The sequence below is a fragment of the Diabrotica undecimpunctata genome, chromosome 8, assembly GCF_040954645.1.
Source record: "Diabrotica undecimpunctata isolate CICGRU chromosome 8, icDiaUnde3, whole genome shotgun sequence".
NCBI lineage: Eukaryota > Metazoa > Arthropoda > Insecta > Coleoptera > Chrysomelidae > Diabrotica > Diabrotica undecimpunctata.
The window spans coordinates 54,068,229-54,094,236 of NC_092810.1; the positions used below are offsets into that span (position 1 = coordinate 54,068,229).

At 32.4% G+C, this 26,008-nt stretch overlaps 1 protein-coding gene across 2 annotated transcripts in view; it reads left to right on the forward strand.

Moving 5' to 3' along the window:
• Positions 1 to 26,008, forward strand: part of LOC140447553 (peptide transporter family 1-like) — a 184,308-nt gene that overhangs the window by 131,695 nt on the left and 26,605 nt on the right. For both annotated transcript variants that reach the window (XM_072540266.1, XM_072540267.1), the window contains 4 exons: positions 13,953 to 14,031; positions 17,137 to 17,366; positions 19,218 to 19,491; positions 23,908 to 23,990. In XM_072540266.1, coding sequence (XP_072396367.1) covers positions 13,953 to 14,031; positions 17,137 to 17,366; positions 19,218 to 19,491; positions 23,908 to 23,990 — 666 coding nt within the window. The remainder of the gene's footprint in view (positions 1 to 13,952; positions 14,032 to 17,136; positions 17,367 to 19,217; positions 19,492 to 23,907; positions 23,991 to 26,008) is intronic.

Below are 26,008 nucleotides of genomic sequence, written 5' to 3' on the forward strand. Positions count from 1 at the left end.
CACAGTCATACCTCTTCACAAACAGTGACCCTCCCTGGTTCGAACTAACGAACCGGGGAACACATCTTTAACCCTTTCGAGTCAGATTTTTTTCAGGGTCGTTATGGAATTTAGAACTTTTTTGTTTAAAACGTATAATTATGCAACAATAAAAGTGATTAAGATTAATTTTATCCTTGAGATCCACCATTTTGTCCGGGACATATATGCTCCAGTCAGACTTTTTGGAACATATATGTGGGACTAAAATAACCCATCAGATACCAAATTAACACTTTATTTTCATATTTTGAAAACAAAAGGACTAAAACTAAGATCAATATTTAAGGTAAATGAAAACGTGTGAAACATGTTTTGCACAAAGGTACACTACAGCTGTGATATAGTGTGGTGGTTCGTTTTTCTTTTTTCTGAGAAGAACATTGTTGACATCTTCTACTGGTCTTTCCTTCGATAAGTAAATGATTTTCCACGTTGAACATTTTTTTTTCTTTGCTGGAGGATGTCTAAGTGAAGTCAAGGCTTTTCTTTTAACAGCAGCATAGTTTCTTCCCAATAAAATAAGTCCCTTAGCTACACTAACCCGAAAAAGCAAAAATGGTGTTTTTCTTTCCTTTTTAGATCATTGTGTTGTATATGAGAGTTTCCAACAGCCATCATCAGAAAGCGATAAAACACTTTCTCCCGCCATTTGTTAAACTTCTTATCAAAGTCATACAAGCCCCAAAATATGATCTGTTTGGTCCGCTCCTTCCATTTTCTTATTGTACATGTCGAGAAGTTCAGGACATTGCATATTCATTTTAGAGCCATTCTTCATTTTTCGTTTCATTTCTACTTGGCTATCTCCAAAGAAATTGTTTACTGCTACCAAATCTTTAGTATCTTGTTGTCATATGTAAACTATGGTGCCATGGTTATTTACTCTGAATTCTGAGTCACCACGATTCAACTTCCCAACAAATTTAGGTACACTTACTCTCGTTGATTTTTGCTCCTATCGCTGGATAAGATACAATATCAAGTAGTTTAATAGATGAGAATAATCTGTCAAAACACAATAATATATCAGTTCCCTTTATAGTACTAACTAATTTGGTCACTATTCTTTCTCCCAATAATAAGCCAGTATCATTTGCTGTTTCCTTTTCCTCGTATATATTAAAATCGTATAGATATCCTGTAGCAGAGTCCCTTCGTATCCATATCTTTATTTCTTGTTTGATGGGTTTAATGGGTAGGAACTGTTTTAAGGAAGATCTTTCTTTAAATTTCGCCATTGACTCATCAATGCTTTGAAAAGTTGCCTCTGTTCCATATTTTGTAAATGTTAGTTTTAGACAATTAGCGACATCCTCGATGTAATATGATTTTCTTGCATTGTCAGGCTTTACTTTATCAGCGAAATACATTTTGGCAAGGATCAGTTTATAATGGTCTCGAGAAATCGCCCTTTTTATTGCTAAATTTCCTCAAGAATTATTTTATGACCAATAATCATTGAAAGATGGAACTCGATTATATGCCATGATTAGTGTGACACCCAATACAATCATAATTTCAAGTCATCGGTAGGAATTCTGTTTTTCTTGATGTCGTTTTCAAATTTCCCCAAACATAAGTTCATACAATGTCCAATATGTCGAATGAGGCTTCTGGGAAAAACTTTTAAAAATATTTCTATTTCGGTTATAGTATGAGGAAGAGTACAATCGACTTTTTTTCTGATGAAACCGAAAAACGTGGTAAAAAAGTTTCATCGTAATGAAACCAAATACCTGGTACGTACGTACCTTCGCCTTATTTATCATTTTCATCACTACTGCTTTCTTCTTCACTTTCGTCACTTATCATCTGATTTTATTCATATATCTTATTGCCCTCGAAACCTGAATCTACTTCATGATGCTCTCGTTCTACTTCTCCTTCGCATCCTGATGCATTGTAGTCTTCTTCATCAAAGCAACTAACCTCAAAAGGATCGACTTCTGATTCTATATCGCTGGCAAAAATGGCTGCTGCCTCCTCCTCTAGCTCTTTCTTCATCAATATCTTTCTACTTATCTAGAACAAAACAAGACTGTTGGGACACATATAATCCACCATAAATGTCTGTTGGGACATATTATACCCATAAAATAAAATACTAGTTTTATTGAATATATTTACCTTTTTTGTAGGTAGCTCCACTCACAAAAACAAAATCGCAACAACAGTAACAGCGCACAACTGTTCCTGTGGTAATCATCAACAAAACTACATAAACACATTCTACAGATCAACATCACGGGAAAATACAGTACGAAAACGGTTCACACTGTTGCCGCTTACACAAAATATTCTTTTAAAATTGTTATCAAGTTCTTAAAAAGTCGGTTACCATAAAAATTCATGTAAAATGGTTTAGATTTAGTCCAACAGACTTGATAATGTCATGACTGGGATACATACGTCCCGTCAGACTCGAAAGAGTTAAGCATCAAGCATGTATCATGGACTGCCAACATTATGAACAACAACGGTCTTATAATCGCCTACCAAACAATTTATCCGAGATGCTAGGTGATATGTTTCTGATAGAGAATCTAAGAGATTATCTATACATATACATCACAATGTATACCATATCTTATATAGTCACTAATTACCTATGGATTATACGACATTATTCTCCAAATAAAAAAAAAATAATAAATAATATCACAAAACAATAAAAATTGCATTCACTATATTTTTTGACATCTCACAACGTGCTAGTTTGACCGGAATTATTAAACACCAACTAAAGTAATTTACTTTTGCTAAAATCAGCAGCGTTCTGTGTTTAACCTCACACTAATCTCTTCTGTGAGGCTTTATTCTCCTCTGATTTAATTTGCTAAACAGACTATTCATAGTCCATTACAAAAGTATTAAAAATATCTAATGTAATTTTAATTGCAAAGGTATCATTATTTATCAAATATAACGTGTAATTGACCAATCTTTCAATAAAACTAGTTTAAATTTAAATATAAAAAATATGTACGTGATAAAATATTCTAAAGTGCTTTATTCTAATGGATTGTTATGGTTATTAACACTATTAACATGAAATTTTAAAGTATTAACGAACCGTGACTTAAAAATCATACAAAAAAGACTATTTAATAATCTACATATAACGAAAACTATATTAAATTTGGATTTATATAAGTCAAATGGCTCCTTTCATTACATCCCCAAAACTTTTATTGGTTAATTTGTCTACAGCAAATATTTGATTATACTTCTTAGTGTAAGACTTTAAGAATATTATTCCCAGACATTGTGGTAACTTCTTATAATTAGTTAATTGTGTCTTCGCCGTGACATATTTCGCTCTACTGGAAACTTATCAAGTAGATCGAACACAAACTCGAAGACAAAAAAGCAAGCCGTCCAAATTAAGTAGCGCCTATGTATTGTATCCAGCCTTTTTCTTTCTATGCCGTCCCCACCCCCATTTCTAAAAGTTTTTGTATGCTTAGCAGCGTGGAATATTTCTTCTACGTCAATTTTTGCCCACTCCCGAATATTTCGCATACTTGACTTTCTCTTTCTACCTATTCCGTTTTTCCCATTTACTCAAAACTGTGCGATGACCTGTAATATACTGTATTTTTAATATTAGCAGTAGGTGTCCAAGTTATGCGGTTTTGTCTACTTTTATTGTTATTAACAATTTTTTGTCATGACTGATCATTCTCAGCACTTCCTCGTTGGTGACTCTGATCGTGCATGGAATTTTCAGCATTCTGCGTTGTATCCAACCTTTAAAATATTCCATCTTCCTAAATATTTGCATGCACACTACTACTTATACTATTTGTCACGTAATAATAATAGCCCCAATTATATGAATGCTGCCCTTGCCCTGATCTGAATTTAATTCATGAAGTCACGTTATTAGCACAGTTCTTGCGATGCACATAATGCGTATCAAGTTATACGTAGCGCTGACAACGCGGACAAAGTGATATCAACGCGTTGCAAATACAGTCACTTATAACTTGGAAACTATGCGACCCCTAAGGGAGCTGTTATACGAGCGCTCATGCCGTCGCGTTGATGACGCGGAAAACAGGGCGCATAATTTTTAAGTTATAAGTGACTGTAGTTGCATCGCGTAGAGATCACTTTGTCAGCGTTACGTCTAACTTGAAGCGTGCTATGCGCCTAGCTAATGCTAAGCAACTCTTGCCGTCGGGATAACGCGGACTCGCCGACGGCAATGTTATTTGTAAAATTTACACTTTGGTAGTGCCATTATCCGGTAGGCATTTAAACATTCCGTATATATATTTAGCATATAGGACTTTTCTATTGGTCTGATTTTAGAATATTAATTATAATGTATGGTTAAAGAAAACTACAACAATGCAATAGGAAATAAACCAAAATATATTTAAATACATTTCTTAACCCTCTAGTAATTCACAACTTTCTTCGGCTGATGAAGGTGGTTGCGCTGTTATATTGGCCTTGTGTCCAAATCGACTTGCCAAGGATCTTCCTGCCATGTAAAACACTTTTCCAAGCCGTTTTTTTAATATGGGATAATCTTTTGTGCAATAATTTTAACGTTGGTGAATCAGTTCCAAATGTAACATTTTTATCTTGTAGCATATTAATAAAATCTGCAAAAGAAAATTCTTGTTACTCAGCTGTGTCATTTTTGTTTATAATAATATATTTTTTTATCATTATTTTCATCAGTGTTATCAATGCTGTTACTAATATAATGTTCTGTAATACTTTTACTGGATCCTGCAAGCCCACTATAAAATGAGAAAGGTAAAACTTTTTCGCTAAAGATTAATTAAGCTACGTCTTATCGATCCATATGATTAGTAGCTGGAACGTTGCAAAAAAAATATATATATAAAAAAAGCGTGGAATGGCAGCTTGATGCTTGCAAAAAGCAGCTGCGCCCCATCTTGGTGCTTTGACTTCGTAAAGCACACTATTATTTGTATATATTTAGGAACTTTGTATAAATTTTTAGATAATTTAATTATGTCTTCCTGTTGCAAATATTTAATTTTTTCTAATTTCCTTTTAAAGAGTAATCTTGGAGCTGCATTTATACTTAGAAGCCGTCTTCTATAATATTCTTCTAAGGTAGTACAGCTAAAGTTTATTAAAGCTATTGCATTAAAAGCATTGGATCTTTGTAGAACTATGTCTAAAAAAACGGTACTGTTATTTTACTGAAATTGTTGGTTTGCTGACCATATGTTGATGCGTCCCTATAAGTGAGGCACCAATCTTTCTTTCTTTTTTAATATTCAGTAACATATTTCTTCCATTGCGGAAATCGTTGGTTTTCAAGAATAATCTCAAATGACTCTGTGGCATTCTCTATAATCGATGCCAATAATATAGCTTAAAATGTCTTGAATAAAAGTTGTCGTTCGTCCTGGGGTATTTCATTCCTTTTTCGCCCAGCCAGCATCAAATTGATTGGTATATATAAAAACGGCATAAAAGTGATTGTGATGCTGGTCAAACACATTTTAAGGTTTTTTTTAAGTCATTATTATCTGTAATAAATATTTTAGAATAACCCATTCCACCGAAGGCATTTGGTATCGACCCTTTGAGCAGTTGGTATGCTTCAGGATAATCTTCAATTGTTTGACCTTTGGTAAAAATAACTGCCAAAGGCACTGCTCCTATTCTACAAGGGGTTAACATAAACGAAACCAAATGGTTTAATGCATCGCAAGGAGCTGTGGTATCTGTAAAAACAACAACATCTGTTGCAAATGGAAGATTGTGAGCTCGTTGCATAATAGGTGTTATAACAAGAACGGCAAACGGTTTTTCATTATATTTTACTAAAATCTCTTCTGCTTTATAAACCTCAATTTTTTCTTTCATTTTCTAAAAAACCGAAAAGGTCAGTAATTTTAGAGACTTTACCGAGACTCTCTTTATCTCCAAAACTCCAGTTCCATCGCGATTTCCCAAATTTTTAGTTCTCTATACAATAATATTATGTTAATGCTGTACTGAACGATATTTTGGATTAATTTCTGAATTTTCTACAAGTTTACTGTTAAAGCCAATTTCAAATTATAGTTTATAATTATATGATCAAAATAAGAAAAATATTTTTCTTTTGTATCAGCGGATGGACGAAGGTATGAAAGGCTTTCAGCTGCTTCCAAACTATGATTATGCTAGAAAATTATACATACTTATAATACCTGGCAAACCGTCCTTAAATAAATATAATCTGATTATTTCCCATTATGTATAAAATATATCTCAATAAATAACGACTATATACAAAACAAAATTATATAAATATTTTTACAGTTGTTTTTATTACAAAAAAACAAATGAGTAACGAAAAACAATTGAATTTTTTTTAAATAGTAATGTACCCTTCCATTAGGTACTTAATATGGCGAAGGATATTGAATTACGCACAAATATTACTTTTTAAACATTTAAATTTTTTATAATTTATTTAAATATATTTTGTTTTATTTCCTATTGCATTGCTTTAGTTGTCTTTAATCAAACATTACAAATATTTTAAAATCAGTCTCCTTTTAATTAATTTTAATAAAAAGTCGTCTTTTTGGTCTATGAATATTTAACATTCCGCATATGAATTTCGCACCAAAGTAACATTCTATATACGTGTTTGGCACCTCGCCGCTTATTGGTTGAAACATGGCCGCATGCCACAAAAGACCAATAGAAAACTCCTAGGTGCAAAATACATATTATACATATTATACAATGTTTAGATCCGTCCGGTGGAGATGACGCTGTCGCGGCGCTGCTACCTTGACGACATAAGCGCTTGTATAACAGGGTCCTTACCAAAAGTAAGAAAGACGGGATAAACGTGAAAAATGTGACTACAATAGTTAAATAAAAGTAAAAATCCCGAAAGAAAATCACGAAATGTATTAATTATGAAAATATAAAAATATGGAAAAAGAATGAAATGTGTATTAAATTAAGTTTTAAGATGCTTATTTATTTTTTGTTAATGTAAATCCGATATCAGTTAATAGATTGAGTGAGAGAAAACTTTCATCAAACTTTTTTGATTACGACATTTAACTTAATGCTCCAAATCAGTAGCTAACAATTAAGGTAATAACCAAATTAAAAATGAGAGAAAAATGCCAGGTCAGGTGCTAAACATATGACTTTCACAGTTTCACAAGAAGATTATGTTAAATTAATTTTAAACAGTTAAATAGTGAAACGACCTTGACTAGCTTGATCTACCACGGTAGAATAATCCCAACGAGTTTTTGCAATTATCTGCGATTGAAGAGAATCCATGTGGTTCGTTTATTATTTGTTATAAGGTCATCGGCAAATCTCTACATAACCACAAGTATAAACTATGAAATGCAACATCAATTTTATGATTACATTGTAATGTGCAGTACATTTTTAATTTAGATGAAAATATTGGTATTGTAAATCTTTGGTTACGCAATTCTTTTTGGTTTTTCGCTTGGTTTTTTTCCGTAATCGACGTAAAGTAGCAGTTTTTTTAAATTATGCCATTATTATTATAAATAAACTATATTTTATTTGAAGTTTAATGGAAATATATTTTAATTATTTATACTTAGGATGAGTTAAATATACATATTTTACTTTGACATAATGGAAATAAAACAAACTTAAAGCTTGATTGTACCTGTTCAAAAATGTTTCTTTTTAGTTTTAAGATGTTCAAATTTCTTTTAAGTAGTTTTTCTTCCTTTCTAAAATGCGCTTTTAAGAAAGTATTAATAGTTTACTGTAATAATACCTGTATAATAATATAAGTATAAAAACTAAGCTTTCATTAATTTTCTTATATTAGTTTTTATGGACGAAGAAATAAACATTTGGTACAGGGTAATGTCACTAAATCAAACAAACATTATATATCCCTAGCATACATTAATGGATTCTCATATATTGGGCAAACACACCAATAACTGCATAGAAAGGTTGTTGCACACAAACACAGTATATAAACCAAAAAATCAAACAGTTATCACGCATTTTCCGGAAAATAGTCATATTTTTGATTTTGAAATTATACAGATTTTTAAAAAAGAATAAACCTACAACAAAATATGCATATTGGATATGATTCACATAAAAAAGAACTAAATGCTATCAATAATAAGACTGACATCAAAAATCTTTTCACTACGTATCGCAATTTAATAAATTGAGTTGTTTACCCTTACCCACTCGTATTTTAAAGTACCTGCCAGATGTATCTAGTGTCAGATACCACTTTTTCATTCTATCTAGAACTCTTGTATAGTGCAAACATAAAAAATGTTAATGTAAAATACAATGCTTATTGAAAATGGCAAATAGCCGAAACGTTTAAGCAATATTTAAGTGTTTTTATTTATAAACCGACAAACCCAGGAATTGGAAAAGTTTATATATATATATATATATATATATATATATATATATATATATATATATATATATATATATATATATATATATATATATTGTTATGTTTCTTCTTTCCCAACCAAAGAAAAATAAATAAAAAAATCCATCGAAATAAAATTTCAAGATATCAATATAAACAAATTGTATATAGTAATTTAAGATAAGATTTAGTGTAGATAAGAGTAGAAATTTGTTTGGCAAACGACCTTTTCCGTTTCAAACAAAATTATCAAAAATCCTTTGTTTAGAATTCGAAGACATTTTACCTGAAGGTTAATCTCTTCATTGTTTGTAGAGTCGAGTATTAAATGACCATATTCTAATCTTTTGAAATATGTATAAATGATGTATTAAAAAAAACCAATTTTAAAGTAAGCTATTTAGTTTTCTCTGAAACCGAAATTAGGCTTTTCCAATATCATAGTAAACACAATTTAAGCTTTTTGATTGGACGGTCGTTTTTAAAATGGGAATTTGGTGAGTCGATCATGAGGGAGGAGAAGTTAGTCATATTTTGGTCATCGAAAGGAAACAGTCGTGTGTCTCAAGATAGGGTGTGGTTCGTGAGTTTTGGATACCGGCGTAACGAAAAGAAGTGAATAGTTTGAAGAAGGAGACAACAAGTAGATTAAAAGAGGTCCTTGTATCTACCGTGGGCATTTTTATAAAGTATATGTGAAAGTATTCTTACGGCATCAAGTTGACAAAAGGAGGTCCTGGTGTCATAAATAGGTAGCGGAGTTTGGAGAAGTAAATCAGGTGTTTTTTGTGTAGTCTGCAGGAGGTTTGCAGAGACGTAAAGAAGGAGCCGAGGTGCCAAAAAAGGGAGATCACATCTTTGAGGAGACTGGACTTTTCTGGGTATGTTCCAACATACAACTCAAGAAGAAAATAAACTGTAAGTGTTTGTACAATTGAATTTTATATCTGTGAAGGATCGTTTCGACATCATGGTCATTAGCATTCAAATTTAAGAATTGAGGTTTTGTTAGGCTAATCAAAAGTTTAAAGTTTTGTGGTTTCTTTTTTTAAGTAAAGAAAATTTTAAGTAAAACTGGTTTTTTACGTAATATAAATGTATGTAGCTTTATAATCTTCTTATCATAATAATTTGATTTATTTTCTTGTATGCTGATTGATAAGATAACGACAGAATTTAATATTTGTTTTATTCGTTCATATAAAATAAAGAAACGTAAATCTTTGTAATATAATATATTTGTATTATTATCCTTTCTTCTCTACCCCGATAAAAGACAACTAGAAAATCTTTTGAATCCATCGAACACAGGTAATATAAGGATTATTTTACTTTTGATAACAGATAAGTTATAATTTTTTTATTGGCTCAATAAACTAAGTTTGAACTCAAAATAAACAATCATAACAAAATATATATATATATATATATATATATATATATATATATATATATATATATATATATATATATATATGTAAAGGATTAAATCTTCTAACAAAAGCTGCTATCGCTTTGTTGAATTATATGGCCTAGGAGGACAAATTCATTAAACTTCCCGTGCTCGAATCGATATCAGTAAAGTGTTATGAATCATTTCGGCTTATCCCAGCCTCATCAGACACTTGGGCTGATACACATTCAAACTCGGAAAGTACAACGAATGTCTCCTAAATCTTCACTACCGCAGTGGTTAGCGTACAGAGGCGCATCCTGCTTTGGCTGCTATGAACAAAAACGATAAAATAATATCGTTTCCTGTCCCCTGGGCTATGCAAAATGTGTAAAAGATTATATCTTCTAGGAAAAGCTGCTATCGATTTGTTGAATTAAATGGCCAAATATATGGCCTAGTAGGATAAATCCGTTGAACTTTCCGTGCTCGAATCGGTGTCAATAAAGTGTTATGAATTATTTCGGCCTATCCCAGGCTCATCAGACACTTGGGCTGATACAAATTCAAACTCGGAAAGTACAAAGAATGTCTCCTAAATCTTCACCACCGCAGTGGTTAGCGTATAGAGGCGCCTCCTGCTTTGGCAGCTATGAACAAAAACGATAAAATAATACCGTTTCCTGTCCCCTGGGCTATGCGAAATCTGTAAAAGATAAAATCTTCTAGCAAAAGCTGCTATCGCTTTGTTGAATTAAATGGTCAAATATATGACCTAGGAGGACAAATTCGTTAAACTTCCCGTGCTCGAATCGGTATCAATAAAGTGTTATAAATAATTTCGGCCTATCCCAGCCTCATCAGACACTTGGACTGATACAAATTAAAACTCGGAAAGTACAACGAATGTCTCCAAAATCTTCACCACCGCAGTGGTTAGCGTACCGAGGCGCCTCCTGCTTTGGCGGCTATGAACGAAAACGATATAATAATATCGTTTCCTGTCCTCTGGGCTATGCGAAATGTGTAAAAGATTAAATCTTCTAGGAAAAGCCGCTATCGCTTTGTTGAATTAAATGGCCAAATATAGGGCCTAGGAGGACAAATTCGTTAAACTTCCCGTGCTCGAATTGGTATCAATAAAGTGTTATGAATCATTTCGGTCTATCCCAGCCGCATCAGACACTTGGGCTGTATATATATATATATATATATATATATATATATATATATATATATATATATATATATATATATATATATATATATATATTTATTACAAAATTGAAATTACGGTAATATTAGTGAAATGGTATAACAATTGTTTAAATTGTTTGTGATTAAACCACAAAACAGTTTTACAGGACAACTTAAAAATCCTTCAAAATTTAATAATAATTTTAAGCTTCATGGCTAGATACTACATGCACTTTTTTGTAGATTTTTTTTCGGTGGAAGAATATTGACAGTGAATTGAATTGGCGGCATTAAAATGTATGCTGTAAGTGGAAGTTAACAAGAACTGAAATAACAGTTGGTTTTGTGTTTATTTATAATTAGACACTACCTTTATTTTTAATCAGACGAATTTATATACCAGAAACAAATGAAAAATGTGATTGTTTTGGTGAGCGTGGATAGCTAAACTGCACCTATCTGGATATTTCATCAAATCACCCTTGTGGTAGGTAATACGACCCCTTACCTTATTACCTAATTACTTAGTAATACATTGGCCATACTTGATGAATGGCCAATGTATTGCAGATTACAATTTTTGCAAGGGATACTGCAATGCATTGGTCACTCATCAAGACGATTCAGGGAACGTATTACCTTCCACACGAGTGATTCGAGGAAATATCTAGATAGGTGTAGTAAGGCTATCCAAGTTAACAAAAACGATCAAAATGAATTACATAGAAGCCAAGGTATTAGCAATTAAAACAATCGTTTTAGGAGATTATAATATATATATATATATATATATATATATATATATATATATATATATATATATATATATATATATATATATATATATATATATATATATATATATATATATATATATAGTCAAACTAGATGGTCTAGAAATGTTTGGGGTGGCATTGTTTGGAACGATGCCTACATTTTTTTGGCGGCCGTGTAAATGGTGGTACATTTTTGGTTTTTCTGAATACTCATCCAAAACTAATGCAAAGTTATACAAGACTTATTCCCTGAATATAAAGAAAACTAAAAATATCTTCGAAAGTAATAAATTTAGGGGTAGAGAATGTTTTATAAAAATTACAGAGTATCATACGAGAAATAATTTAATAAAATAAAATTTAGGGTTGTGCACTTTAAAAAAATAGGAGAACCTCGTAAATTTCTTTTGTAGTTCACTCTGTATACGAATATTCGTCAATGATTTCTGTTAAACTTAATTAAAACTAAAACATATTATTTATTGTATTGTGTAAAATAAATAAATATGTATCTATTCCTTCTTCATATACAGGATGTTTATTTCATAGCTGTATCTATATAAAAATGGTCATAACGCGTTAAACACCTTATTTAATTCAACTTAATTGAAGCAAATATCCTCATTGGAATATTTTAACGATGTTAATGATTTAACTCCATGTCGTCCACTTGGTCCACCAAATAGACTCTCAAACTGCAAAATAGGTTGCCATGGTTGACACCTCGAAACTCCCAATTTTTTTAGTGACTTCTTCTTCTTGCAGTACCGTCTCCTATCGGAGGTTGGCTACCATCACAGCAATCTTCACTTTGTTGGCTGCAGCTCTGAACAACTGTATTAATCTGCACCCATACCACTCCCTTAAATTTCGCTATTTCATATTATTTATAAATTAATAAATATCTAAATAAACCAAAAATATTTAGCTAAATGATACTAATCGTCAAACACATACTAAAATGACAAAGTTTTTTTATTGTCCACCAATATGGGTGTACACTCTCCTTTAAAACTAAAGTTTGTTTTTTGGTAAAGCAGATGTCGGTTATTACATTTTCTTTTTATCTAGTAATCTTTTATTATCTATAATATTTTTATCTAATAATAAGAATTTTATCTTTGGGTGAATATAAGTTAGCTTTTTTTCATCTTTTAATTCATGCTTTATTTAAAGCATTAATATTTATATGTGCAGGAAATATCATTCATAATTTAAATAATTGTCAAGATATTAGGTATATAGGGGGTTTAAGGAAATCCTCCTATGTCCCACATTTCTCTTTCCCGAGATTTTTACTTGGGTTATGAGTCTAAGCAGAGAGTACTTTTCTCCTCTCATTATGTGGCCCAGATATTCCAGTTTTTTCGTTTGTATGATTTTTATGACTTCGCATTCTTTCCCCATCTTCAGCAGAACATTTTGATTTGTTACTCTTTCTGTCCATGGTATTTTCCACATTCTCCTGTAACACCACATCTCGAATGCCTCAATGTTTTTGATGTTTATCTTTTTCAGGGTCCAGGCTTCCATGCCGTACAGCAGAACGGAGAAAACATAGCACCTTAACATTCTCGTTCTTAAGTTTATATTTATGTCCCGGCTGTATAGGAACTTTTTCATTTTGGCAAACGATTGTCTCGCTATCTCTATTCGCCTCTTGATTTCTCTTGTCTGGTCATTAGTATCAGTGAAGCAAACCCCTAAATATTTGTAGGACGTAACTCTTTCAACTGGCTGATTATTTATGGTTAAATTCACATTGGTGTATAGCTTCTTTGTTACAATCATGAATTTAGTCTTTTTGATGTTCAGTTTTAGACCATATTTTTTGGTATGAGTGTTTATGTTTTCCATCAAAAACTGTAAATTTTAGTGATACGGAAAAAAAATAGGATAAAAGTTAAATTTTATATACGAATTAGACAATTTTTGGTTTTTAGGTATTTTCAAGTTTCAATGAGGGTAGTTATCTTAATAACGGCTTTTGCTTTTTGTATTTATTGTACAACGTAACCGTTATTTCGTTTTACTTCAATTTTTTCCATATATATTAAGATATTGTAATTTTATTTAATTAAATCGTATACGAGATACTGGATAATTAAAAATATAACTCTTTTTTTTGTTGCAGAAAATTCCTTACCCTAAATCAGTATTTTTTATAGTCAGCAACGAATTTTGCGAACGATTCAGCTACTATGGCATGCGAAGTAAGTATATTTACAAACTAATTTAAATGGGCTACAATGTAAATATGTATAACTTCAGTACAATCTAATATTTTAATAATCTACCAGAATTATTTTTAAACAAAAAACTAGTTGTGATCACTGACACAGCGCGTCCCAATGGCTAATAAGTTTGGTATAATCTAATTAAAGTGGCAGAAAGATCTGTGGGAACTAGCATCACCAATTTAATAGGGAGATTGTACAGCATAATGATAAAGAATAGAATTGAATCGGAGTTTGAGGAAATAAAGTAACAAAATGGCTTCCGGGTAGGAAGAACGTGGATGGATAATATATTTTCTCTTCAACAGATAACAGAAAAACGTAAAGCTCGAAATCTATCTAGAAATCTCATATTTAGAGATCTAAAAAAAGCTAACGGAACTGTGCCTCGATAAAGCTATTTAATATTTTGACAAAGGCTAACCTTGATAAAGTGTGTTTGGGCAATTTATAATATATATAAAGAAGCGCAAAGAACATAATCTACATGCAAGAGGTATTGGCAAGCTAAAGGAGAAACTGTGCAGAAATGGAAAAAAAATATTGAAGATCGCTGCTTGACAACTCTATTTTTTTGTGAATGATTATGTTAGTATTGCCGGACAACTGTAAAGCGGACATTGATTATATGCTGCAAATGCTTAAAGAAGCAGGAACGGAAATGCACAAGAATTCTTAATTTGTTTCTTTGCTCAAACCGCATCGCAATGACAAAAAAACAAAACAAAAACAGAACAAAATTATCACTATAGAGAGCAGTAGTAGAACCAATAATAACATCTACAATCCGAATGTTGGCAAATGTCAGTTAAAAACAAAAGAAAAATGTATACTATAAAAATGGACTTTATCAAAAGAGCTTGCCGAGTATTCAGAATAAAACATAAATACCTAATGGAGAAAATAGGAGACGTTAATTACTAATGTTAACAAATATACATAAACGTCACAATTAAAATAATATTAAAAGCATAGGACAGACCCACTAAGCCACTACTTGTAGTGACTTAGCGGGTTTTTTCACAGTGGAACCTGTATGTTAATAAGCGATCTAGAGTATTTTCGAGGTATATTGGCTTTTCGGTGTGCTCTAGCAAGGTGTTATTCCAGTTGATGTTAAGTTTCCTTTTTGCTAGTGAAGACTGAAAGTGAAAATCGCAGACCTAAGTTTTGGTTGGATTTAGTCTTAGAGAATTTTATTTAAAATAATTTAAAATAATAATTCAAAATAAACATTAAATTCAGGACAGCTTCCAATTTTTGTTCAATCTCTTCAAAGCTTGAACCTTGAGCTGTAAGTCTTTTGTTATAAGAAGTTTCTAGTAAAAGTTGGCGTTAGTTGATAACTGGTGTACAAGTTAAAAAGTATAGGTACTAGTACGCTACCTTGAGCCAAGCCGTTTATTGGTTTTCCCTACCGACTTTTTTTTCCTCAAGACTCATGTAGAATCGTCTATTTTGCAGTAGTGATTCCACTATTTTGACGGGTTGCAGGTCCTTCAGGTCTAAAACCAGCTTGCTGTAATATGATCTTTAAGTCAACCACTTTCTTTATTTGGTGCAGGATAAGTCTGCCATACAGCTTATATAGGTGGCAGAGAAGCGATATAGTGCGGTAACTCTTAGGCGTTTCTGGGTTTTGCCCAGGTTTTAGTATACCTATGACTTTTGCTTTTCTCCACAGTTTTGGTATTTGGAATGTTGTTCGGCAGTTATTGAACAAGCATTAGATCTAGCTTTTTGCCACAGTGCCAAAAGGTTTAATTTGCTCCTGGAATACGTTATCCTCTCCTGCGACTTTCCTATTGTTAAGTGAATTAAGCTCTATATTCAGTTCTTTTATGATGAACTGTGTGAAAGTACTACAAGTAAGCAATCGTCTGGGAGGTAACTTAAAACAGATATGCATGATTATATAGTTTATTTGCTGACAAAATTCTATTAATCGTTCTCTTTTTTCTTTTTTACTCCCAGTCCAAAACTTTCCATCACCTCTTCAATATATTCTTATCCAATATTGATATGATATTAATCCTATAATATTTAAATCTGACTTTCTTTAAGAGTATTTTTAAGTTCTTCTTAAATTCTTTTACATCGGTTTCACTACTTTTGGCTCTCGGAGCAGGCTACTGCCTGTATGACATTTAGATCGAATGGTTTTGCCTTGATCTTGATTAACGCGATTTTTCTCGAAATGGCGATGAATCGTTTTACGGCGCGCTTGATTGATTTATTAAGGATTATTGCCACTCTGTCCTTGTTTCTAGTGGTATTGTTTCCTGAGAAATATATAGGAAGGTGGATGATGCATTCTCCTAAATTTAGCCATCTTGTTTTCTGCAGCCTAAGATATGTATTTAAAGTCGTTTTATCCCTTTTATTATTTGTGTCGCTTGATACATACTGTGCATTTTAAGTACCAATTCTCTTTTTTGGTTCATTTTAATGACATTATTTGAAAACCGGAGGATTCTTAGCACCCTTTAACCTAAGGGACGCCCGGAATTGCTATCCATTATTTAGTTATGAAGAGTAGTCCTGTCCCAAAGTAGGATCGTCCAACAGTATCTACTAGCTAACCGATATGCAGATATATTGATGCAACCTATGAAAACAATATCTGGAGAAAACGATATAACCTTAAGCTTTGTACGAAATATAAACAAATAGCAAATGGCAGGAATGTAATGTCCATCAAAAAAATAGAGAGGCTAAAATAAGAATGAAAGCTACCCATCTACACAAATCATATTACAATGCCTTTGAGAACTTAGACTTGCGGTCTGATATGAGGAATAATAACGCGGCAAATTGGCTAATAATGTTGACGTTCAATAATTAAAAACAATTACATAGTTTCATAATAAACAATAAACATCTTACTCAAAATATTAAGCGACTTAATGTTTCGTGACCACAGTAAAAAATATTAACTAGAACATTACTTGATTGTCACAGATTTGCGCGAAATGTGTATTTAATTAAAAAAAAGTGTAGCTGAAATATTGTCAATTATTTCATTATTATTAAAAATGTTTAAAATTTTACATTAAAGTATAATATTTTTTTCTTTTCTAGCGATCCTCATCCTTTATCTCACGAACATACTGCTGTTTAGCGAATCACAATCGTTAGTAACTTACCATACGTTCTCCATGTGTGTATATTTTTTCCCAATAATTGGTGCCATAATTTCAGACAGTTTTTTAGGAAAATTCAATACAATCTTTTATGTTTCGATGATATATGCTAGTGGAAGTATTCTACTTGCACTAACAGCTAGTGATCCCATAGGATTACCTAAAGTTGTAAGTATTTATGTTTCATACTTCTATAAAAAATTTGCTATAAAATTTTTGCAATATGTGAATTGAAAACAGTTTAAAGCAGTCATTTTTTGCATTTTTCTCCTGCATCACTTTTGTTGGTATATTCTTAGTTTCTTTAAGTTCATTTAGAATTTGTTCTTATCTATGTTATTTAAACACAGATGCGAAGTTCATAAAGAACACAAAAACTTATGTAATATTTAAAATACATGAACACCACTCATATCTCACTTTTTTTTAATAAAAACCTAAACACCTTTTGTTAATATATATCCCATTAGATTTAAAAACTTGTTCTCTACAAATCAAGGTATGCCATGAAAATTAAGCTGTCAATTGCAGTTTTATTTAAAAAAAAAGTGACAGCGCCTCAAATTCATACGATTAATTGCTGTATATTTTGAAGAAAAGTGTTTTAAATTTTAAAGATCTGTATTTACTTGAAAATTTTAATAAAACGAGATTAATAAACGCAACAGTAGTCATGGAGCATCGGTAATTAGCACATGTTCAAATGGTAAGTGCTGTAACTATGTTTGAGAGTGGTCTTTCACAAGCTAATATTTGACGTCATTTTGACGTGTCTTGGAGTGTGATTTTTACAATTGTGGCATCGATATGAACAATTTTATAATGTCGCCAAAAGACATGGAGGTCATCAACGTTTAAATATTCAAATATTCGTTAACACGCCAGACATCCATTAAGGTTTCCCATGTTACCTCATGGAAATCGCAAACTCAGATTAAGGTGGGCACAACAACACGTGGATTGAGGCTTATAAGAATTTAGTTCTGTGTTATTCACAGATAAAGCTAGGTTTTATCCCTATCCTGCTACAAAAAGAGTAAGAGTTTGAAGAGGACCTGGTTAATAAGAGAGACTCAGGAACGTACAAGTTGTTCGTTCTTATTTATAGTGGTCTACAAGTTATAATGTGGGCTGGAATATTTTCCATCATCGAACTGTTCACTTTTTTGTGGAATGCACTTTGAATCAATATCAATATATTGATCGTATCTTAGAACCTGTTGTCCTTCCATTTTCTACTGCTGCAGGTCCGGCTTTGTAGAATAATGCACAGCACATTCGCTAGATCTTCCCATTGATCATGTATAGAATATACTATTTTGTTTTTAGTTACACTGAAATTAAGATGAGTTCATTGCTGACTAATTAGGCATTATAACGATATGTACTTTTTAAAATCCAATCAAAACTGATGTATGTATGAGAAAAATAAAGTGTTCCTTAGACATTTTTTAAATGTTTATATGCTACATGATTATGACATATGGAGTAAAGGTTTTATTACTGAGCCGTTGCCATAGGTTAGACCACCTAAAGCAGGTCCACTGTGTCACTTCCTAAGGTCTAGACTACTAGACTATAGATATAGCTCAGTTATTAACACATCACAAAACTTAGATGTTTTGAACTGTTATTTGCTTAGTTCAAAAGCTGAAATGAGCTGGAAATCTAATACCTTCAGATTTGTTACACAAGCTTCTTTAGCGAGATCATCATGTCCTAGTTGGTTTGAATAACAACCGATCCAACCACTTGCCGAAAAGTATTAAAGGAACACTTTTTTATACCTTCATATAATTTTTTTAGTAAAAATTATAAATGAAACATCCAAGTTCTCAAAGACACTTATTTTATCATAGAAACGATATATCTTATTATCTCTCTGTGTAACAATAACGTGTCATAGAACGGCAGGTTTGACAGGATCTGAATATTTCTGTTTATATATTATATACATAGCTATATATAAAAATACGTTATGCTTTTTATTGTAACTTTAAAAATGTAATTAAATTTTAGGGTTTCTCAATATTGGGCCTATTGCTTATAGCCATAGGCACCGGTGGTATTAAGCCATGCGTTGCAGCGTTTGGAGGAGACCAATTTCGGCTACCCCAACAAGCGAAGGACTTAGAGAGGTTTTTCTCATTATTTTACTTCTCTATCAATGCTGGAAGTTTGATATCAACTTTTATAACTCCAATTTTAAGAAATGATGTACATTGCTTCGGTAATGAGAGCTGTTTTCCTTTGGCTTTCGCAGTTCCCGGAATTCTGATGGTAATTTCCATAGGTAAGACTTCTTTAGAGTGTAATTTAACAGGTTGACTGCGTTGCCGGTCTTCTGGGACCGGTGTTTGTTATTATTAAAGTACGGCGTGTGAAAACTGCAAACTTTTAAAAATTGCGAAAGGCATATCTTCGTTAATATTCGTTTATTTTAAATGCTAAAAACAGCATTATACTTGTCTTAAGATTCTAAACATTTCTAAAAGAAAAAAATGTACCGGGCTTTGGGGGCCGGTAACGCACAGAGATTACAATTTGTTACTCGGGTGCGAGACCGGTCCTGCGGGACCGGTGCATATTTATATATATGCATGCTTGCGCAGTCAATCGACATTTAGTATCGTCTGTATTTCAATAGCAGGTGTGTTTACGTCCGTGTTTTACGTGGTTTTGCTAGTCTAAAAATGTCGTCTTGCGTTAAAAAGATTTTGTTTTTAGCTCAAACAGCTGATACAAATAAAACAAAAACTTTAGAGTGTAACGAACCGAGTACTTCAGTTGAAAATAAAAAATATGACGAAGATAACCCAAGTATTGTAAATTCGCGCCAAAGTCCAACTGGTTTAAGAGACCATGTGCTTGCAGAGTTGCCAAATAGTGACAGTGAAAATGAACGGGACGATCCTTTTGATTCGGACAATTCTGTAATCGACAAAAACTATGTTCTTTCTTCAGATGAATCGTACAGTGATGTAAGTGAGTGTGATTTATTCGACGATGATAATGAGACAAAAATTGATAACGAAAAAATGTCAGAATCTGAAAATGATGATGAAAACGAGTGGCATGATATAAGTGAGAGTGACAATGAAACTGGTGAGTTGAATCAATATCAAGATATGCCTATATTAAATTTTAACGTTAACGAAATAAAAAATCCTATAGACGCTTACAAGTTATTTGTAACCGATGATCTTTTACAGAATATTGTCACTGAAACAAATAGATTTGTTCGGGAAATGTTGTTAAATATACATCGATCAAAATCACGTATACGTTACTGGGTTGACTGCGATTTAGCCAAACTGAAACGTTATTTTTTCAATATGTATAGTTATAGGATTAGTTGATGGCCCCGCAATAAATTTATATTGGTCGAAAGATCCTATGTTCAGGAATGAGTTTATTACGACTACCATGAGGCGAGACAGGTTCCTTTTACTGATGAGTTGCATTCATTTTTGTAATAATCAGCAGTGTAATAAAGATGATCGGCTCTATAAGTTATTAATTAACTCCAGGACGGATTTTGGTAGTCGATGAAAGTATAGTACCTTATCAAGGAAGACTGCAAATAAAGCTATATCTGCCAAATTAAACACACCCGTATGGAATTAAATTATATAAGTTATAAGTACAGTGGATGGTTATACTAACAACATAATTGTTTATCGTGGTAAAAATACGACTCCCAATGCAAATACTGCTCAGAGTGAGCAGATAGTGTATGATCTTCTTGAACATGTTGAATTCGAAAATGGCTACTATCGCTACTTGTATGCTGATAATTATTACTCGAGTTTACCTTTAGCCAAATTATTATTCAAAAAACAAATAATTTATTGTGGAACCCTGAGGTCCAACAGAAGAGGTATTCCCAAAACGGTACCTAAAAAAATGAAAAAGGGAGGAATTTGGGGTACACAGAACAACTCCTTACGTATTATAAAATGGATGGACAAACGGCCAGTTCTGATGTTAAGCACTGATCCAACCCATACAACTACTTTAGAACCAACAGGAAAGCGAAACTGGCAACGTGAGTTTGTATTGAAACCAAAGGCAATTATTGATTACAACCAAGCAAAAAAAGAAGTAGACTTTAGTGATCAGATGAGTTCTTATCATTCCGTTTTAAGAAAAAGTTTAAAATGGTACCGTAAACTAGCCTTTGAATTTTTGCTTGAAACATCTATTGTAAATGCCTGGATTGTTTATAACAAGATTAGTTGTTCCACAACATTTTTTATAATGGAATTTAGAAGAAGATTGGCGCAGGAGTTACTTGTTACTACAGCTGCACACGAAAACACCACTACTCCCAAAAGAGTTCCACATACTTTTGTTAAACCGTCAGGACCTGGAAAGAAAAGGAAAAGACAATGCCAAGGATGCTATCATAAATTAAGAGAAACACATTCAAGCAAACAGGCAAGTAATATGGTGACAAAAGTAACAAGTTACTGCAATGAATGTCCTGGACAACCAGGAATGTGTTTATCTTGCTTTAATAGCATTCTTTCTTTCTTTCTTTCTTTCTCCCCTTTCTTTTACCCTAATGAGGGTGTCGGATTTGGGCTAGCTATTTTAATTTCCATTTACCCACCTCTTCCATTCTTTCCTGTTTCCTGCCATTATTTTCAATTCCTCGAGTGATTTTTGTTTAAGTTTTCCCGCCTCTACTACTTGCTGTATCCATTTTTTTCTTGGTCTGCCTCTTTTTCTTTTTCCGATGTTTTTTGCTTCATAAATTTTTCTTGTTATTCTATTGGATTGCATCCTCATCAGATGCCCATACCAGTTCATTTGTCTCTTTGCTATTTTGTTCATTATCGGTTCCTGGTTGGCCATTCTCCTAATAGTCTCGTTGCTTAATCTATCCCATTTTGTCTTTCCAACTATCTTTCTTAGATGTCTCATCTCCATTGCGTTTATCCTGCTCTTATGTTTTTCCAGAATTGTCCAGTTTTCACTTGCATAGAGCACAGTCGGTATCACTATTGTGTTATATATTTTTATTCTTGTTTCTCGTGCAAGTTCTCTTTTTCCCATTATTGGGGCTAACGCATAATATAACTTGTTTGATTTCTTTGCTCTATTTGTTATTTCCCAGTCTATTTTTCCATCATTAGTTATTATACTTCCCAGGTATTCGTAAGTTGTTACTATTTCCAATTCTGAGTTTTTACATTTTATCTTTATTTGATTATCTTCCTTATCTCCTTTGCCGCTGATTATCATTATCTTACTTTTTTCCTCGTTTATCTCCATTTTAAGTTCTTCTATTTGTTCTACCCATATATCCATTAGTTTCTGCATTTTATTCTCGGAATCTGCTATTAGTACTATGTCGTCTGCATACATTAAGGACTCTATTGTTACCGGTTGTAATCTGCGGTAATCTATTATTGTCTGTAGTTGATTAGTTCTGACTCTAGTGTTTCTTATCAATTCGTTCATTACTATTATGAATAGCAAAGGGCTGAGACTATCTCCTTGTTTAATACCTCTCTTCCAATTAAATGCTTCCGATCTTTCCCCTGTTATCTGTACCCTTCCTTTTACCTCTTTGTAAGTACTTTCTATAATTTTTATCAATGCATTAGGTACGTTAATTTTCCTCAAGCATTTCCCTATAATATGTCTTTCTATCGTGTCAAATGCTGCTCTTAGGTCTATGAATGCTAATACTAGTTTTTTTCCCGTATCTATGCTTCTTTCTATTAGGTTTCTAATGATATATATGTTGTCATTTGTCTGTCTTCCCGGTCTAAATGCCATTTGTTCTTCTCCCAATACCATTTCTACTTCTTGTCTCAGTCTCTTCTCTATTATTTTCGTATATATTTTAAAGCACACCGATGACAGATATATTGCCCTATAGTTGTCGCAGTTTACATGTTCTCCTTTTTTGTATATTGGTACGATGATATTGTTCTGCCAGTCTTTAGGGATTGTTTGTTTTTCCCACGCCTCTTTATATATTTTCCATAGCCAGTTTATTCCTTCTTCTCCCATGTATTTTACCATTTCCGGTTCAATTTCATCATAGCATTCATAATAAATCATAGCATTCATCATAGCGTTTAATAGCATTCATAAAAAATAATCTATTTTTCTGAAACTTGATTGTTTTTTTTTAATAACTACGAAAAAATCTTTTATTTTTCTGAAACTTTAGGTTTTTTTTGTTTAATAACTAAGGACGTCAATATTATTTAGTTTACATGTTTTTTTGTTTTCAAATATCATTTACACTAATAAAATATTAAGAAGTTTTGATCTTTTAATCTAAATCTGTAAAAAATAGTAAGATGTCTTGATACTTTAAAATATTCTTAACAGGAAACCTGATCAAAAAACGAATGACAATGGTAAGTTTTAAAATGTTTTACTGGAAATAACTGATATTAAAACTCGTATAATTTATATTATAAAACTGTAAAAATGTAAAAACTAATTACGTCACTACCGGTCCCCGACGGTCGGTAACGCACCGGGTTCGCGTCAATCCACCGGTCCCGGGGGACCGGTAACGCACTGTTCTTTGGTTGACATATTTTGGGAACGCAGTCAACCTGTTAAAAATAATGGGATCCTGTTAACAGAAAAATTTACCACACAAAAAAATGTACATATTAAAAAGATTTGACGTTCTGCAATTATGTGTACAATATATATAGTTTTTTTCTCGTTTTAGTCATCTTCGCCTTAGGACGACCAACGTATAAAATCAAAAAACCAGAGGGCAACGTTATAGTACAAGTTACAAAATGTATTGTGGTAAGTGTAATATTTTTAGAGATTCATTATTAGTCTTATATTAGTTATAAATATTGACCACATTCACCTACAGCTACACAGCTACACCTACATACATAAAATTGCATATCTGTAAGACTGTAAAAGTCCCATGAGACATCCTTGGAATTCCAATGAATTACATGGAGTAAGGCATTAGCAAAAAAACGGATAGCTACTATTGTATACCAGAACGTAAAAAAATAAGTACAAAGTTATAACAGGTATCTAGAGAACTTTACAAATACTGCATTGACATTCTTCTTCTTTAAGTGCCGTCTCCCGATCGGAGGTTGGATATCATCATCACTATCTTTACTCTATCTACTGTTGCTCTGAAGAGTTCTATAGAACTGCATTTAACCCAGTCTCTTAAATTCTTCAACCATGACACTCTCCTTCTTCCTATACTCCTTCCTCCTCTTATCTTTCCCTGTATTATCAGCCTTAGCAGTTCATATCGCTGTCCCCTCATTACGTGTCCCAGATATTGTAACTTTCTTATTTTTATTGTGTTTATTGTTTCGCATTCTTTGCCCATTTCTCGCAATACTTCCACGTTAGTTTTCTTCTGTGTCCATGGTATTCTAAGCATCCTCCTGTAACACCATATTTCAAAGGACTGGAACTTATTTATGTGTTCTTGCTTTAATGTCCAGCTTTCAAGCCCATATTGCAGTATCTAAAACACGTAGCATCTCAGTGCTCTTACTCTTAGTTCTAATTTAAGGTCTTTGTTGCAGATAATTGTTTTCATTTTTACAAACGCATTTCTTGCTATTTCTATCCTTGCTCTTATTTCGGTTGTTTGATCATTATTGTCTGAAATCCAGGTTCCTAAGTATTTGTATTTATCAACCCTTTCTATCGGTACATTTCCCAAATGTATGTTTGTTGGTCTATTTGTTTTCTTTGTTATTATCATGTATTTGGTCTTTTTTATATTCATTTTTAGTCCATATTTTTCACAGAAACTATTTGTTTTCTTTATCAGTAATTGGAGTTGTTCAGCAGAGCTTGCCATAATTACGGTGTCATCTGCATATCTTATGTTGTTAATAGATCTTCCGTTAATTATTATTCCTTCACGTTGAGATAGTAATGCTTCTTCAAAAATGGCTTCACTATATACATTAAACAGTAATGGGGACATAATACATCCCTGCCTAACTCCTCTGCTGATTTCAATTTCTGGACTGGGTTATCTATTTCGATTTGTGCTCTTTGATTCCAGTAGAGGTTTGTTATTATTCGTAAGTCCCTATGGTCTATGTTTTTTGTCTTTAGAATTTGGACTAATTTTTCATGTCTCACTTTGTCAAATGCTTTTTCAAAATCAACGTAACAAACATGCACATCAACATTCATATCTATGCATCGTTGAGCTAACACATTAAAAGCAAATGACGCTTCTTTGGTTCCTAGTCCGTTTCTGAACCCAAACTGACTATCATCTATTCCTTCTTCCAGTTTTTTATTTATACGACCATGTATTATTTTCAGGAATAATTTGAGAATGTGACTTATTAGTGTTATTGTTCTGTATTCACTGCAATCTTTAGCGTTTGTATTTTTAGGGATAGCACAGAAGGTGAAGAGTAACCATTGTTTCGGTATGTGTCCTGTTTTGTATACTGAGTTAAATAAGTCTACTATAATGTCTAAGGTTTCATCATTTATGCATTTTAAGGTTTCTATAGGAATTTGGTCTGGACCTACTGCTTTACCATTTTTGCTGTTTTTTAATGCCATTTTAATTTCCTCTTTTAATATCTTTAAAACCATATCCGCTTCTACTTTCATCTACATCTGTTCTATTCTATTGTCTTTGAACAGTTCATTGATGTATTCTGTCCATCTTTTTAATTTGGCGTTAGTATTCAACACAAGTTTCCCATTTGCATCTTTCAGTATTCCCGGTTTGCTTGTTCTATTGTTGTGAGTTTTTTCTTTAAGTTTTTATGTGTGTTAAAACTATCATGTTTTTTCTGGTATTCTTC